Source organism: Gracilinanus agilis, chromosome 1 (genome assembly GCF_016433145.1).
Source record: "Gracilinanus agilis isolate LMUSP501 chromosome 1, AgileGrace, whole genome shotgun sequence".
NCBI lineage: Eukaryota > Metazoa > Chordata > Mammalia > Didelphimorphia > Didelphidae > Gracilinanus > Gracilinanus agilis.
The window spans coordinates 94,813,365-94,830,408 of NC_058130.1; the positions used below are offsets into that span (position 1 = coordinate 94,813,365).

At 46.2% G+C, this 17,044-nt stretch overlaps 1 protein-coding gene across 1 annotated transcript in view; it reads right to left on the reverse strand.

The window, feature by feature from the left end:
* OBSCN (obscurin, cytoskeletal calmodulin and titin-interacting RhoGEF) overlaps nt 1-17,044 on the reverse strand; it is a 301,647-nt gene that overhangs the window by 266,412 nt on the left and 18,191 nt on the right. Inside the window, exons 2-6 of the mRNA XM_044676976.1 lie at nt 15,559-16,585; nt 4,641-4,910; nt 4,253-4,513; nt 2,276-2,581; nt 606-872 (exon numbers count right to left, since the gene is read on the reverse strand). Coding sequence (XP_044532911.1) covers nt 606-872; nt 2,276-2,581; nt 4,253-4,513; nt 4,641-4,910; nt 15,559-16,576 — 2,122 coding nt within the window. The 5' untranslated portion in view covers nt 16,577-16,585. The remainder of the gene's footprint in view (nt 1-605; nt 873-2,275; nt 2,582-4,252; nt 4,514-4,640; nt 4,911-15,558; nt 16,586-17,044) is intronic.

Here is a 17,044-nt window from a genome sequence, read left to right on the forward strand (position 1 = left end):
GAAGGAAGGAAGAAAGGGTGGGAAAAGGAAGGGGGGAGGGAGGATTTGAGATGAACTGCTCTTGTCCTTGTGAAATAAATTTTTTGAGTCAAAGTGTAAGACTAATTATATTTAATCTATTATATTTGGCCCTAAGCTAGTTTTTGGTCATCCACACATTTGATAAATATTATATCTAGGCATATGAAGTATCTTTTACCCTTTCTTCTCCATCATATCTCAAATCAAATATTATTAAATATTATTGACTTTGTATCAGTAATCCTCATACACATATAGTGATAACTCACATTTAGATAGTGTTTTAATTTTCTTTAGAATGATCTATGGAGTAGATAAAGTACTTAAAACCCCCACTTTACTGATAAACTGAAACTCCGAGTGAATTGCTCAAGTTCACACAGCTAGTACATCAGTAGAATGAGGATTAAAGCCAGGTCCTCCAATTCCAAATGCACAACACTTTGTATCTCCTCCATCATCTAGGGCAGTTTTCTGCATATAGCAGGCACTTAAATATTTTTGAATGAATGGATAAAGTATGGTTCTCATAAAGGCTCAAGAAAAAGGACCCACAGCCCCTAGTTAGCAGATTTCCCTCCTACCTCTGACCTCCATCCGGATACTGCTTTCTATACCATTGGCCACAAATTTGAGTTGGGCACCATCCAGGTTGGCGGGGACTGGGCTGATGGTCAAGGAATGTTGGGTGCCTTTGCAGCGAATCACATATATGTCACTGACTGGCAGGGCCCGTCCATCCAAGAACCACTCGCCGAAGGAAGCCACAGTGAGGTCCACAGTGAAAGTCACCTCACCACCAGCTACAGCCTCTATAGCCTTCAAAGGTGTCTTCACAGCCAGTTGGGGTTCTGAGGGGAAATGAGAGGGGCCATATGTCAGAGAAGCCCAGAAGTGGAGTTCTATAGGCAAAGAAGGGGTGACATGATAAAGTAGAGATCAAACGGTTCTCTGGGTAACACTCCCCTCACATCCTGCCTGCTTTCCCTATCCAATCTCAGATCATTTCTGTCCTACTACCTTCAAAACCTGGATCCAAGCCACTGCTGTCCCCATCTATGAAGGGCAACATAAATTATTTATTGAATGTCTGCCATAGGTCTAGAACAAGGGGTCTTAAGCAGGAGTCCATAGACCTAGAAGAGGTCCATGGATAGATTTCAGGGGATCCATGAACTTAGATGGCCAAAAAAAAAAAATTACATCCTTATTATTTACTAACTAAAAAATTTAGCCTTTTCCTCCATTATGAATAAAGGTGACAAAACATAATTCCAAGGAGTCCACAGGGTTCAGCAGACTGTCAGGGGGGTCCGTGTCACACACAAAAAGCTAAGACCCTCTGATCCAAAATATGTTAGCTCCGTAATGGAGCCAAGAAGGCGAAAGTCACCCTCCTTGTGGTCTCCCAGGAGCCTGATCCTTCCTCCTCCCTTACAAACAGAGCTCTCCTCACTGAACAGCAGAGTTGCCCTACGCAGCTCTGGGAACTGTGGAGAAGAAAGGAGCCAGAATACCTTCTATAGCATTCCAGACAAGGGGTCCTATGGCATTTGCTTTCAGAAATACAATGACAATGAACTCACTACCTCCTGGGGAGGCTGTCTACTTTTAGACAGTTCTAATGGTTAATACTTTTTCCTTATGTACAAAGTAATAATAGCTAACAAATGATGACTGCCATGTCTTAGACACTGCTAAGTTTTTGTTGTTATTTGGTCATTTCAGTTGAGTGACTCTTTGTGATCCCATTTTGGAGTTTTCTTGGCAAAGATTCTGGAGTAGTTTTGCCATTTCCTTCTCTGGCTCATTTTACAGATGAGTAAGCTGAGGCAGAGTGAAGTTACTTGCCCAGGGTCATATAGCTAGTAAGTATTTGAGACTGGATTTGAATTTAAGATGAGTCTGACTCCAAGGCCGGTTTTCTGTCCACTCTGCCACTTAGCCGTCTTTACTGTGCTAAGTGCTTTACACATATTACCTCATTTTATCCCTATAACAAACTCAGGAGACAGGTTCTAGTATTATCCCCATTTTACAGGTAAGGAAACTGAGGCAAACAGGTTAAGTGACTTGCCATGGGTCACGGGATTAGTCTAATGGCAGAGCCAGATTTTTAGGCCAGATCTTTAAACAGCAAGTTCAGTACTCTTTCTACCCCTGCTCTGCCCTCAGCTGCCATCCTCCCCCCATCTTTGCCAGAACCCTGGCCACCAGGGCCACCCATTTATGATGGGTCACCACACTCCCTTACCCAGGTGGATGGTCCCTGGAAATTCAAGGTAGGGACCCTGGCCAAAGCTGTTGATGGCTGCCACTCGGAACTGGTAATCTCCTGCCTCCATCAGACCACTCACAGTCACCTCGAGTGTGGAGATTCTCTCTGTCTCATGGCACCGAGTCCATCTCTGGCTGCCTAGTTTCTTCCTTTCTACTAGGTAGCCGTCGATGGCAATGGGCCGGTCTAGCCGTGGTTGAGACCATCCGAGTGTCACAGAGCTGTCTGTTTTAGACTTCACCACGGGTTCGGAGGGGGCTTGTGGAGGAGGCTTCCTGGGCGCTGGATGGAGGAACGTGAACACACACAAATGCATAGGGAAGAAAGGCGAGTGTTTAAAGGGCAATCCCTTCTGGGAAGCCCTCAGCCCACCACCTCCCACCCAAGACAAAAGGGCCATTCTTATAGTTTGGGAATTCCCACACAATATTTCTGTGAAGGAATGGAAAGAAGTTGGAAATTGGAGAATCTCTGAGTTAGAAGAAGCCTCAGGAATCACTCAATCCAACCCCCCCCCCCCTTAACAAGAATCTTTTCTATAACTTCCCCAAAGGGCTTCCAGTCTGTGCTTGAATATCTTCATAGGAGCTCCCTACCTCCTATGACAGCCCATTCCATTGTTAGACCGATCTCACAATTAGAAAGTTCTTCAATCAACCCCAAATTTTTCTCTCCATAATTTCTACTCTTTGGTCCTATTTCTGCACTCTGGGATCACACAGAATGAAGCTCCCTCTTCTATATAGCAGACCTTCCTTCTATGTGACAAGCTTTCCTCATTTTACAGACAAAGAGATTAAGAAGAGCCCAAGGTTATCAGAGTGATAGAACTTGAATTAGAACCCTGGTCTCCTTTCTAGCACATTTGTGCCTTTTCCACCAAACTGATCTATGCCCCCCCCCATACTCTGATACTGACCTACTGAGCAGTCCCTAACATTTTAGGGTGAATGAGTTTAATATGTGCTCCTTCCCAAAGATATCTACACTTTACAAAGGGAATGTGGAGAGGACAATGCCAGAATGGTGGCATCAAAGACCATGAGAAGCCAGTATTTGAGATCTAGAGAGGTAATATGGTATAGTAGGAATAACCCAGCTATCAGGAGATGTCATCAGGAAAACTAGGTTTGAATACCAGATCTGACACTTCCTAACTATGTGTCTCTGAGTGAGTCACCTAGTATTCTGAGCTTGTTTCCGTATTGGTAAAATGAGGCAAACAGCCTAGGATTTTGTCTCCTTCACAGGGCTGCTGTCCTTTGTAATAGCAGTTGTTATGATTAGGGGACCAGGCCAGGTCATCAGTATATAGGACTGATCTTGTCTGTCCCAGGAAAGAGAAGGGAAGACAAGTGGTAGGAGCTGTAAGATCTGGGATCTGGTAAAAAAGAATATAGATTTAGAGCTAAAAGGGACATCTAGCCCAAACTTCTAATTTTACAAATAAGGAAACTGATGCTCAAGGAGGGCAAACAACTTGCTCAGGGTTACTACTGTAGTAGTAAGTGGCAGAAGGAAGTTTCTGAACCCAACTCCAAAGCCAACACTCTTCTACTGTGTCACTCAGCCATCAAGGGCTAGAGAGGACTCTGGAATCCATCAAGTCTAATCTCCCCACTTTTCGGGTGGGGAAACTGAAGCTTGAGAGTCAATTGCCCAAGGTCTCCCAGCAAGTAAGAGGTTTTATTTCAACCCAGCCTTTCCTTCTCCAAATCCAGAACTCTTTCTATCTTACTAGGCTTCTGGGATCAGTGTCCAAAGATATCATAAATTCCAGATGATCCCCAAGGACAAAGCCTAAATGCTCAGTTTTTGGTTTTTGTTTGTTTTGGTATCTGGAGCCATCCTGTGACCTGGGAAATGAGTTGTCTCTTGGGTGACGTAAAGCCTCAGGATGTCTGGCATTCTTCCCCCACCCAACCCCTCTTAGCCCCCAGCCCCTGGCCTCACCAGATACAACAAACTGGGTGGAGGTCCTGCATTCGCCAGCCAGAAAGGCTACCTCCCCAGCATCCTCCTGGCAGCACTGTTTGATGGTCAGTGTGTGGCAGGTGCCTGTGGAAGTGATTGTTATGCGGTCCCCAGCCTTGACTTCCTCCTGGTTCCTCAGCCATCGGATGGGATCAGCTGAGGCTGCCAATTCCACACAGAAGATGGCTGTGTCCCCAGTTAGCACCATGGTCTTCCTTGGAAGCTTCTTGGTGATGTTACCTGGAGGGAGTGAACAAGGATCAGGGGAGAAGCCCACTGCCCACCCTTTCAGAGACCCCAAACACCAAATAGGTGCTAGGAGCCCCTGATGCAGCCCAGACCCCTGCCCCAGCCCGTGTAGACCTGCCTTGGACAGAAAGCTCAGCAATGGTCCTGCTGCCCTCCTTCATCTCACAGATATAGACAGCATCGTCATCTGTGGTGACATTTTGCACCGTCAGTCGGCGCCATGTGCCTTCCTCCTCGATATTGTACTTGTTGCTGTGCCGCAGTCTGGTCTCTTCCTTATACCAAGAAGCTTCTGTGGCAGGAAGGGGCACCTCACACTGGAAGGTGGCAGCTTCCTTCTCCCGGACCTCCAAGTCATGCAGTCTCTTCTTGAAGGGTACAGTGGGCTCTGGAGAGCGGGGCATAAGGGGAGGAGGAATAAAAGAGAAGAAAGAACATGAGTTATGACAGATCCAGAGACTAAGACATACAGAGGGAAGCAAGGGCAAGAGACATGTCTGGAAACTGACACACCTGGGAGAAATGAGTGAAACACACAGAGAGAGAGAGAGAGAGAGAGAGAGAGAGAGAGAGAGAGAGAGAGAGAGANNAGAGAGAGAGAGAGAGAGAGAGAGAGAGAGAGAGAGAGAGAGAGAGAAACTGAATGATGGAGAAGGAAGGAGGGAAATATTCTCAGGAGGAATATAATAGATGCTGGGGGAGGCAATGAGGTCAGAATTGAGGGAAAGAAGACAGGTGGTTGAAAGAAATTCCCAGAAGCTAAGAGATGGAAGGGAGGGAAGGAAGGAGGAAGGAAGGAAGAAAGAAAGAATGTATTAAGGGTGTGCTGTGCTTTTATTATCCCCATTTTGCAGCCGAAACAGAAAAAAAAATGAGAAACATGCTGTGTGTGTGTGAACTTTCCCTCTCTAGGTCTCAGGTTATTATTCTGTAAAATAAAGGAGGTTGGACTAAATGACCTCTATGAGTCCTTCCAGCTGTAGTGGTCTACATGTGTGCACATGTGTGCTTGTGTGTTTTGCTAATGGCTTTGTGAATCATTATTGCTAAACTCAGCTGGTGGTAGTATTTGGGGTGTTACTATGTTCCAACAGATTCTTCCATGGTGCTGAGAATCTGATGCATACAGAGCATAAAAGAGGGGAGAAGTGCCTAGAAAGGGAGAGGGGAGGCCCTGGGGGATGGGCAGTGAGAGAAATGCTTAGAACCTCAGAGAAGATTGGGGGAGATATCTGGTGAGGGGTGGAGGACAGGAGAAGAGAAGAGACATCAAATCCAAGGGGCTCCAGAATAAGACAAACAGTGATGGAAGGTAAAGATGGGTGGTGAGAGATGTCCTGAGCCTGAGAAAAGAAAGATAAGAGAGAGGCTCATACAGTTAGAGACAGGAGAGATAAAGGGGGAAAGAGAGAAATCTGAGCCTGAAGGCAGTGGGAAAGAGAGGCAGAGAAAAAGGGGAAGATGGGAAGTGAAGAGAAATGCCCAGAATTGAAGATACAGGAAAAATACACACACAGATAAAGTGTAGGAAAGATATGTTGTGAGGGAGACACTCAGAAATTGAAAGGAAAGACGAATAAATGGGAAGCAGAGAAGAGAGAGAGGGAGAAGTGGACAGTGAAAGAAGTTCTCGGAACCTGAGAGATAAAGGGGAGGCGTGAAGGGAGGGAGCTTAGTGATGAGACAGATGTCCAGAGACAGTAAAGAGATAAGGGAGAGACCCAAATAGTTAAGGACAAAGTAAAGATAAACTGAAAATGGGCAGTTTGGGAGATAGGGCAAAGAGAGAGGTGGAGAGAGGCCTAGAGCCAAGGAAACTAGGGAGAGATAAAGAGAAAACAGTTACACAGAATGAAATCATAGGTGGGGGAGAGATGCCCAGAGACTGAAGGGGAGGAGGAGAACTAGGGACAGAGAGATGTCCAGACCCTGAGAGACAAGGGAGAAGAAAAAAGGAGAACTCCACAAAGTGAAAGAAAAGAGAGATGTGAGGGCAGAGATGTCCGAGAATGAAAGGGTGAGGAGGTAGGGAGAAGAACAAAGAAAAATGAAGAGATGTGGTGAGAGAACTGGTCTAGTCCTAAGAGACAACAAGAGGGAAGATACCCAGAAATCAAAAAGATTGATGAGGGAGCAGCTAGGTGGCTCAGTAGATTGAGAGCCAGGCCTAGAGAGAAGAGGTCCTGGGTTCGAATTTAACCTCAGGTCTTTCCTAGCTGTGTGACCCTGGGCAAATCACTTAACCCCCATTGCTAGTCTTTACTGCTCTTCTGCCTTGGAACCAATACATGGTATTCATTCTAAGACAGAAGGTAAGAGGTTTTTTGTTGTTGTTTTTAAGACAGATGAAATAGGAGGAAAGACAAAGCATTAAGGAAGAGGGGGATGGTGAAATAGAGCCTCAGTAATTGATATTGGAAAGAGATAAGTAATGAGAAAGACAATGCCTGAACAAGAGAGAAAGGACACAGAGACTCAGAGGAATTGAGGAAGCAGAAAAGACAGAAGAGAAAATCTAACAGGACATCCCAGGAGGTATTGGACTAGAGGGGGATGAGAAAGCAGATGGACTGGAACCACCACTGTTGGTCAAAGCCCCTATCTCTGCCTCCCCTAGGACTTCCTTCTTTCTCTGACTATCTCAGCCTATACAGACTTCTCCCTCTTCTAAACTCCTGTAGGACTTGCTATCCATGCCCCACCCAGGGGTCTCATGGATGATCCATGTTGGAATCTCCTTTCCCCTAGTTCTATGGAGCTCCTCCAAGGAAGGGATCATGTATCCTCCTCTTTCTTCCCTCCTTAGTCAATCAGGGCCAGTTTAGTAAAGGATTTGTTGATTAATTAGTGGATTTACTTTCATCTTCATTTTAAAGAACTTTTGAGTCCTTACCCTTTGAACCCTAAAGGGTGCTACCTCCCAACTTACTTCCAAGGATCTCTCTCAATTCCTTGCACAACAAATGCTGCCCTGGTTCAGACTCTTGGGGAATCTCAGGGCTTGTAGAAACCTCAGAAGCCATCAAGTCCAACTCTTAATGGCACAATAATCTATTCTGCAATATCCCTACCAATTGGTCATTCAGCCCTTGCCTGAAAATCTCCATGAGAGAGGAATTCACTCATTACCACCTGAAGCAGCCCATTCCACTTTGGGCCAACTCTTAATTCTCTTTACTTCAAGCCTAAATCTGTCTTTCCATAGCCTCCCCCAAGTGCTCAGCTTTGCTTTTAATTCTGTCTTTTGGAGCCAAGAAGAACAAGTCTAACCCTTCTTCCACATGAGAGACTTTCAAACACCCAAATCCATCACTTCATCAGGTTACCCAAAATATCATAATAACCTAAATGGTCTCATCAGTTCATCCTACATGTGCTGCCTGAGTAATCTTCTTACAGCACTGATACATTCAAACCTTCATTCCTTTTCCTCTCACCCTTTATGACCCATTAATTCAAGTATAATTCTTGATCCTGGCACTCAAGGCCCTCCACAATCTGGCACCATCTTTCCTTTCTAATATCACTTCCCTTTAAAGAATCTGTTTTCAACTACTCTGGGTCTGTCTTCCATCCTTTATTTTTGTTCTGTCCTTTCTCACATCCAGGCCTTTTCTTGGAAGGTATTCCATCCCTGAGACTCTTTACAAGAAATCCCTCCCCTGGTGGCCAGCCCTGATATGATAAGCATTAGTTAATATGATCCTCAGACCACACACACATAATCCATCCCCATGTTCTCAAAGTTTACTCAGATCTGGCAGAGTGTGTGCTCAGTAAATAGGTCCTTCTGGAGCCTAGGCTCACCTTCAGACCCCAGAGAGGCATCAGAGGAGTTGCTGAGTAGAGATTTCCTCAAATACTGGATTTAAAAAAATTTTTAAATCCTTATCTTCCACTTTAGAATCAATATTGTGTATGGGTTCCAAGGCAGAAGGGCAATGGAGACTAAATGACTTGCCCAGGGTCACACACCTAGCAAGTATCAGATTTGAAACTCTAAGCCTGGCTCCAAATTCATTGTGCCACCCAGCTGTCCCCATACAGGATCTTTAAGTTTCTCTGCTCTCTTTTCTACTAAGTTCTAGATAACCAAAAATATATTGAGGGAAGCTGCCTCTCTGTAAGAAGTATCTAGAAAGCTGATTCCATCACTGAAACTCTTCCCAAGAAATTCCCCCCCTCCCCCCCCCCCCCCCCCGCCAAAAGGCATTGACTGTTGTTGCTGGTTGAGCTCAGCTCCTCATAATAAGTCAAACCATCACCTCCTTTGGCACAGAGACCCACACTTTAGCTAGAGAGACTTTCTGAACCATCCTAACCATACCTACAATGTCAGAAGAGGGATTAGTCATTCTTGGATGAGAGACTCACACTCCAAAAAGATCTCAACAGACTGGAATGGCAAGTTGGAGTTGTGCAGATTTGCTGGGGGAAAGGGGGGCATGGCAAAAAGCAAAGAATAAGATGCAGTAGGAAGAATATTGAGCCTAGAGTCAAAAGAAAAGACCTGGATTCAAATTCTGCCTCTGACACTTAACAGTTGGGTGACCATAGCAAATCCCTTATCTTAAGGATGTCACTTCCTCATTTGTGAAGTGATAATACTCACCCTCCCTATCTCACAACATTATAAAGAGGACAACTTTTCATGAACCTTTACATGCTATAGAAATGGGAGTTCTTATTATAAATGTTAAGTCCTTTACTCAGATCCAAATAATCAATGGCAGAAGGAATAGCTAAAGGAGATAGAGCTAGACAAAATCTTTTTTTAAAAAAAACCCTTATCTTCCATCTTAGAATCAATACTGTGTATTGGTTCCAAGACAGAAGAGTGGTAAGGGCTAGGCAATGGGGATTAAGTGACTTGCCTAGGGTCACACAGCTAGGAGGTATCTGAAATCCTGTTTGAACCCAGAACCTCTTATCTCTAGACCTGGTTTTCAATTCACTGAGCCATTTAGTTGCCCTATCTAGACAACATCTTAAGTGAAAAAAAAAAAATCTAAAGGTTCAAGTGGACTTCAAGCTCAATATAAGTCCACTTGGCAGCCAAAAAGAGCTCATACTAGTCCTGTGGTTAGGTCTTAGACTGTATCCAAAGGGCTATATCCATTTAGGAACACCACATTTTCGCAGGAACACTAACAAGCTATGGCCAGAGATGGATTTGGTACCATTCTAAGAGAGTACTGGTTGAAAGAATCTTGAATATTTAGCCTGGAGAAAAGATGACAAGAAGGAGAGGGTATTATTACTGTATTGAAGTATTTGAAGGACTTTTGCAGAAAAGGAATTAAGACTACTCTTACAGTTTCTGTTCCTCCTCCCTTACGAATTCTGCCTATAATCGATCCACTTCTCCAGGACTCTTTCCCAGACTACTACACCCACTGGGCACCGATCACGCCATTTACACTAACTTCCCAAAAGCCTTATGGTTGAGACTTCTACCACCTATTAGGAATGGGGTAATCATCACAGTGAAGGATGGTGAGGGTAACTGGCCTGGGTGTCAGCTTAGATCATTGATTCCGAGGTGTCCTGAACTGTTCTATGTACTTGTTTGTATTTCCTTGTTTATCTCTTGTTGGAAGGAGAGATGAAATCAGATCTCCTGTCAGCTGCAAATTAAGGAATGGGATTGGATGATCTTTTAAGGTCCCTCCCAGCTTAAAATCTGTTTCTAGGCTGCCCAGGGATCAGCAGTGGTATGAATGGAACCCTACAAGGCTGCCAACCAGCCAGAAGAAGGCTTTTGGATTGGCTAAGAATGCACCTGGGGTTGGGAGAATGAATCAGTGAGCTCAATTCAGAGGTGAGGGTGAGGGTGGGATGAGTCTGGGATTTAATTTGGGAGTATTTTGAAGAGAAGAGAGGGTTTTCATCCAGTGCTATAAGGATGCTGCCAGTCCAAGAGAAAGAGAAATCAAATCTTGGACCTTTAACTTAAGATTTAAGGTTGGCAAAGCACCTGACATAGATTTCTCACAACACCCCTGAGAGGTGGGTGCTAGCATTATCCTCATTTTGAGGACATAAGAACTAAATCTCATAAAGGTTAAATGATTTGCCCAAGACCAGTAAGTGTCTAAGAAGGGATTTGAACCCAGATCCTCCTGATTCCAAATCCAGCAGTCTAGGCACTACATGATGTTCCCTCTAGGATAATTTTCAAAGTTAAGTCTTTGTCCATGATTTGGATGGCTTCTCATGCATGCATATCTAATGGCCTTCCCTTTTGTGTATTAATTCTAGCCCTTGAGCAATAAAGCCCTAGAAAACACCATCTCACACCCTGGAGTGTACAGACTCAGAAAGGATGAAAAGTGGGAAGTGGAGACCCCACCACGTTACCCAAAGATGGTGATAGTAGCAATGGTAGACAGAGGAAGGAGGGCCAATAATTGAAAATTGGGACAAGATTTGAGGTCTCTAAAATCAGGTAGACAGATTCAGGGATCCAGAAAGGTCTAGGAAATATGGAGTGTTGAACTCTCAAAGGGTTCAGAGATCAAGTACAGTTTATTTAGTAAGAAGTGAAATGAGCCTTGGATCTAAAAGCCTAGGACCGATCCCTGGACTGATTCCAAGAAGAGAAACTGGTGCCCCAGGAAGTAAACTTGTCATTAAAGCCTGAGATCCAAGGCAAGATGCTTGAATGCAACACTGCTTTGAATTGCATTTGGTCATAACAAAAGTGACTACAGATTTCTAATCAGCCCCCAGTGGGAGCTGCCTTCCAGGCAGAGGACCCTTCCCCAAAATGGCAGGATTCTCAGACTAACAATATATAGACTAAGAACCCTGTGGTTGAGTCTGTTGAAACAGTAATTCACCCATCACCATTACCAGCTTCACTTAGCTATAATAATTCTTATAGGCACTATATAAGAGAATTAGAGAATGTCAGCCCTCATAGGAACTTAGAACCTAGACTCTCAGAGCTAAGAGTGAGTTTGACACCAGAGCCCAAGAGGGACTTTAGAACAGAAAATAGACAATTAGAGCTTTAGATCACAGACTTTCATATCTGAGGTAGAACATTAGACCCTAGAACAGAGGGTGTTGGAGCTAGAAGGGTCCTTAGAGATGATCTACACCAGGAGTTTCTCATCTGTGATATAGAGGATTAAAGGAGAAGATGGCAGAGTCAAGCAGAAGCTCAGGGTTACCATGAGAATCCTCTTCAACCAATATTAAAATAACATCACAAAACAAATACAGGTTTCAAGAAAGAAAACCCCAAAAGGTAGGCAGAGAACATCCGGAGCACTGAAGTGAGAGGGGAGCACAGTCATCTGTGATCCATAGACCACTTCCCTCCCACCTCTGAGTCCATGGATAGATTTCAAGAGGTCTGTGAACTTGGATGGGGAAAATAATTGCATTTTTATTTTCACAAAGCCTCTCACTAATATTTAGCATTTCATTCAATGATTATCAAATATAATTCTAAGAAAGGGCCCATACTTGTCTGACAGTCAAAGGAGTCCAGGACACAGAAAGGGTCAAGAAACCTTGATCTGGTCTAACATGATAATTTTACATGTTAGGCCCAGAAAGTTGTAGTGATTTCCCCAAGAAGATCACATGGCAAAACCAGGACTAAAAGACCCCAAGTCTTCTGGCCCCCAGACTAGGGCTCTCTCCACTACTTCGTGTATGTTCGAATAGTTTGGCAGTAGCTAAATGCATTTTTCTCATGTCCCAAGTGACAAGGATCATAAGCCACATCTTTGGGGACAGTCTGAGTGGGGATGGGATTAGGAAATATCCTGCCTTGTGGTCTGAGCCTCTAAACATTTGGCCCTGCTAGCTTAAAAGATGGCCTTGCCCTACCCAATTCCTGCTCCCCGTCCCTCTTTCCTTCATTCAGACACAAATCCTCCCCTGACATGTGAGCTCAGATATCCCTGGAGCAGGTGCAGTTCTAGGATACCTCCCCAAACCGTCTCCCCCACCCCCTGTCATTTTGCCCACTGCCGCCCAGGACACTGGATGCCCAAAGCCCTTTGTCAGAAAGGCATCCAGGAAAGGAAAGTTTCACCACCTCTCCCAATGGCCCATCCCATCATTTCAGACTAGGCTGAGGCTTGTCGCCTAAATCCCTCCCTGTGCAGCTGGGGCCCAACCTCTTCTCATACTGTCCTGCTAGAGCCTGGGACAGGCTGATCCTTTAAAAGCCAGTTACAAGCAAAGCCCTTAGCCCAGGGTTCTAAACCCCCTAAAATCTGGCTCGACCTTCTTATTTCCCAGAAGCCTTTACTCAAGCGAGATCCAGGTCCTTCTGAGCCATTCCACATACACCAGCTGCATCTCCTACTTCTCCTGAATGGCCTCCTCTCACCCTTCCTGTCCTTCTCCAAGTCCTATTCATCCTTTAAGACCCAGTTCAAGTCCCCCTTTCTCCAGGAAACGTTCCCCACCCTCAGAAAATAAAGGGGTTGTAATGGATGGTCTCCTACCAGCCCTGACATTCTAGGTTCTCAGGTTCTTCTCAGTTCCAATTTTCTATGTCTGAAGGACACTCTATAGGCTAAGGGAGGAGGAGAAAGGGACAGAGAGGGCGTGAGAGAGACAGAGAGATTCACAGAAGGACAGAGAAAAAGGTTGCAGTGAGAACAGGAGGGGGTCTGGACATCAGGAGATCTGAGAGCCCTAATCCCAGCTCTCCTACTTAACTTGATGTGTAAACTTATAAAAACAACTTCACCGGGAAATGTGTGCGTGTGGGGGGAAGGATTACATGAATGTGTTATTATTATTGTTATTCTCTGGATCTCCTCTCCATAGGGTGTACAAGAGTTCCTTGGCTTTCCAGGGTGGATTATTTGTCCTTACCCTTACCTGCACCCCTCTAATCAAGTGAGATGCTGAAGGATCAGCATCAGGAGAGTATAGGGAATGATGGAGATGGGAGGCAAGATCGGGGACCATGAAGGCTCCTTGTGGTCAAGGTTTGGTGAAGAACTGGTTAAAGGGAACTAGGATCATTCTACTCAAAGATGCTGCTCTCAGATACCATCCCTGCCTAGAAAGAACATTTCTTTCTCTTCTTTTTTGTTTAAAACCCTTACCTTCCATCTTAGAATCAATATTGTGTATTGATTTTTTTCAAGGCAGAAGAGCAGTAAGGGCTAAACAATATGGGTTAAGTGACCTGCCCAGGGTCACATAGCTAGGAAGCATCTGAGGTCATACTTGAACCCAGAACTTCCTCTCTCTAGGCATGGCTCTCAATCCACCTTGTTATTCCCATTTTTTCCTCTCTCTTTTTTAAAATAACCTTTACCTTCCATCTTGGAATCAATATAGTGTATTGGTTCTAAGGAAGAAGAGTAGTAAGGGCCAGGCAATGGGGGTTAAGTGACTTGACCAGCATCACACAGCTGGGAAGTGTCTGAGGCCAGATTTGAACCCAGGACCTTCTGTCTATAGGCTTGCCTCTCAATCCACTGAGCTACTTAGCTGTTCCAATTTCTTTCTCTTCTTAATGCACACTCCCCACTTCATTCTTTCCAAAGTCCTTTTTCTGCCATGCTCTTCACTGAACTCCTGAGAGGTGGACAAATTCAAAAAGAATATTCTACACTTGGCAAGATGGAGAGTGCCCTTCTTAGTAAAGAGCCTAGGGTAGAGTGAGGATTAGAACCCAGGTCCTCTGCTTCCCAGACTAGGGCTCTGACCACCATAGGCTTCTTTCTGTATGCCCTGCTGGTCTTTCTTGCAGACAAACAGTAGGAGAAAGAGGCCAGAAATGATATAGACATTTAGATGAATGGGAAGATTTTTATGGGAAAAAGAAGAGCTATAGACAGGGAACAAAGAAGGATGAATTCAGTAAAAGGACAACAGGAACCAGGAGAAAGCAAGGGCTCAGAAATTCTGGGCTCTGTGTTCCCTTCAATGTTCTAAGACTTCCTTCCATCTCTGGCTTTCTGTGTTCTGTGTTCTAAGATTCCCTCCCTACCTCTGACCTTCTTTCTATTTTCTCAGGACCCTTCCAGCTCTGACATTCTGGATTCTTTCTATTCTAAAGAGACCCTTCTCTGTCCTAAGGTCCTTCCCAGCTCTGATATTCTATGACCTGAGATCCTTCTTCAGTTCTGACATTCTATGTTCTCCATGGGGCTGAGAGAATCTATTCCCTACCTAATAATAACCCACAGCTCATCCTCTCCGTTCCTGATACCCATCCCAGCCTGAGGAATGATAATAATTCCCTTGTCACCAGGGTGACTCATAGTCCCCAGACAATGTGATCTGCAGAGGGGAGGCCTGCCTGATTCTTCAATCTGAAGTGGAGGAAACTCTCACCTCCACATTGCCTCCCATATTTGGTCAGGCAGGATATGTGACCCATAGGGCTAAAAAAAAAAAAAAAAAAGATAACTTGCATTTCTTTGAGATTAAAAACCTCTTTTTCCTCATAATGAGCCTGTCAGGTATTTAGTGTAAATGTCATTTGCACTCTTCCCCATTTCACAGAAAAGGAATCTAAAGGAAAGTAATTAATTGGCTCAGGGTCCCATGGCTAGCCAATGGAGGAGCCAGGAGATGAGCCCTGGTCCTCCTGGCTCCCAGACCAGCAGCTTTCTCCATCAGGAGAGCTTCTTGAATGGGACCAAGATGGAGAGAGATGAAGATCACTACTTCGAAATTCTTAAAAGTGAGAAGGAACTAAAGGATCAATTCTTCTCTCACCCTAGGGAGAAGGACAGAGATGGGGGAGGGAGGCCAAGGAGGATGAGAAGAACCAGAGTAGGGGGCAGACCTCGAGGGCAAAGAAAGAGGGACAAGGGTATGAGAATGGCAGCCATCATTCCCACTTTTCTGGGGCTTTAAGGTTTTCCCAGAACATTTCCTCCCACCACGCCTGTTATTATCAGTATTATGAAGCCAGTCTGGTGGACGAGGAGACTCGAGGTGAGATGGGCAGTGAGCGTCGGAGCTAGGATTCACGCGCGCCCCCCAGCTCCCGGCGCTCTCCAGGCTGCCTCCAAGGGAACACGGAAGGGCGGCTCACTCACCTCTCACCACCACCAGCACAGAGCTGTAGGTCTGCCCCACCAGATTGGAGGCTGTGCACGTGTAGAGCCCGTTGTCCGCCTGTTTGCAGTAGAGGATCTTAAGGACAAAGTTCTCCTGCTCATCTTCATAAACCATGTGCCTCCGGCCCTCGACCACCACCTCCCCATCTTTCTTCCAGATCGTCTCAGGCTTGGGCTCCCCCGTCACGTAGCAGCTCAGGCGAGCATGCTTGCCCTCCGTCACCGTGCATGTGCGTGTGCCCCCGCTGGACCAGCGCCCCGAGCCGGAGCTCAGAGCGGGGCCCTCGGATCGCATCTCCTCCCTCCGCCTCTGGAGGTGGGACAGCAGGGCCGTGGTCCCAGAGGCGGCATCGGCAGCCCTGGGACCGAGGAGGGACTTCTCATCTACCACGAGGGCGGCCGCCGCACTGGTAGACCCAATCGGGTTCTCCGCCAAGACCGTGTAGGTGCCGCCATCCCGGGGACGGGCGCCCCGGATCCTCAGGGAGCTGTCTTCACCCCGAGCCTCAACCTTCACGCGGTGGAAGTCGGGAGACGATGGCTCGCCCAGCCGCTGACCATCTTTAGTCCAGCTGACTGACATCGGAGGACTGCCCTGCACGCGGCAGCGGAAGGTGGCATCCTCTCCCACGCTCACCCGGATAGATGTCGGCCGCAGAAGGAAGTAGGGAGCTAGCTCGGCTCTCATGGTGTCCTCGCCAACCTGCAGGCTGACCGCAGCAAAGGCCTCTCCGATGGAATTGCGGGCCCGGCACATATACTGGCCACTGTCCTCCAGGGTGAGGTCCACGATGGTCAGGCGGTACAGGTCACCCTCCTCAGTCATACGGAAGCGCCCGCCCGAGGCCACAGGCACCTGGTCCTTCTCCCAGCTCACCATCGGGACTGGGTTGCCCACAATCTGGCAGCTCAGGGTGGCATCTTTGCCCACCGACACCAGGAAAGCCTTGGGCCGGGTGAGGAAGCGGGGCGCCCCGCTGAAGGTGTTGTAATCCATCTTGGCTTCCTAGGAGTGGAGGAAAACAGCAATAAATATGATGGAGATAAAAATGGCAGATTGGATCATTGGACTCAGAACTGGAAGGGAGTCCCAGAAATGACCAAGTCCAACCTCCTCTTTTTAGAGATGGAACTAAGACAGACAAGAGAAAGGATGTGTATTGTAAGAAAACTGCAGGATCTGAACAGGTCCCTTCCACACCAAGTCTCCACTCCCAGGGGATATTTACCCAACAACCTACCAGTAGGGTTAGTGATTGGTGACTGGACAGCCGCCTTTCCTCCCCCGGGACATGCAGGGTCATTCTCTGAAATCCCCTCTCAAGCTACCCCCTCCTTTTCCCACAAAGTCCTGCCCCACTTATTTAAATTAAACCTCCTGTCTCTCCTACACCCAGCCCCAATCCAAGGCTTTTACCCGGCTGGCTGAACTGAGGTAGACCCACTCTGATTGGTGGAGAGAGAA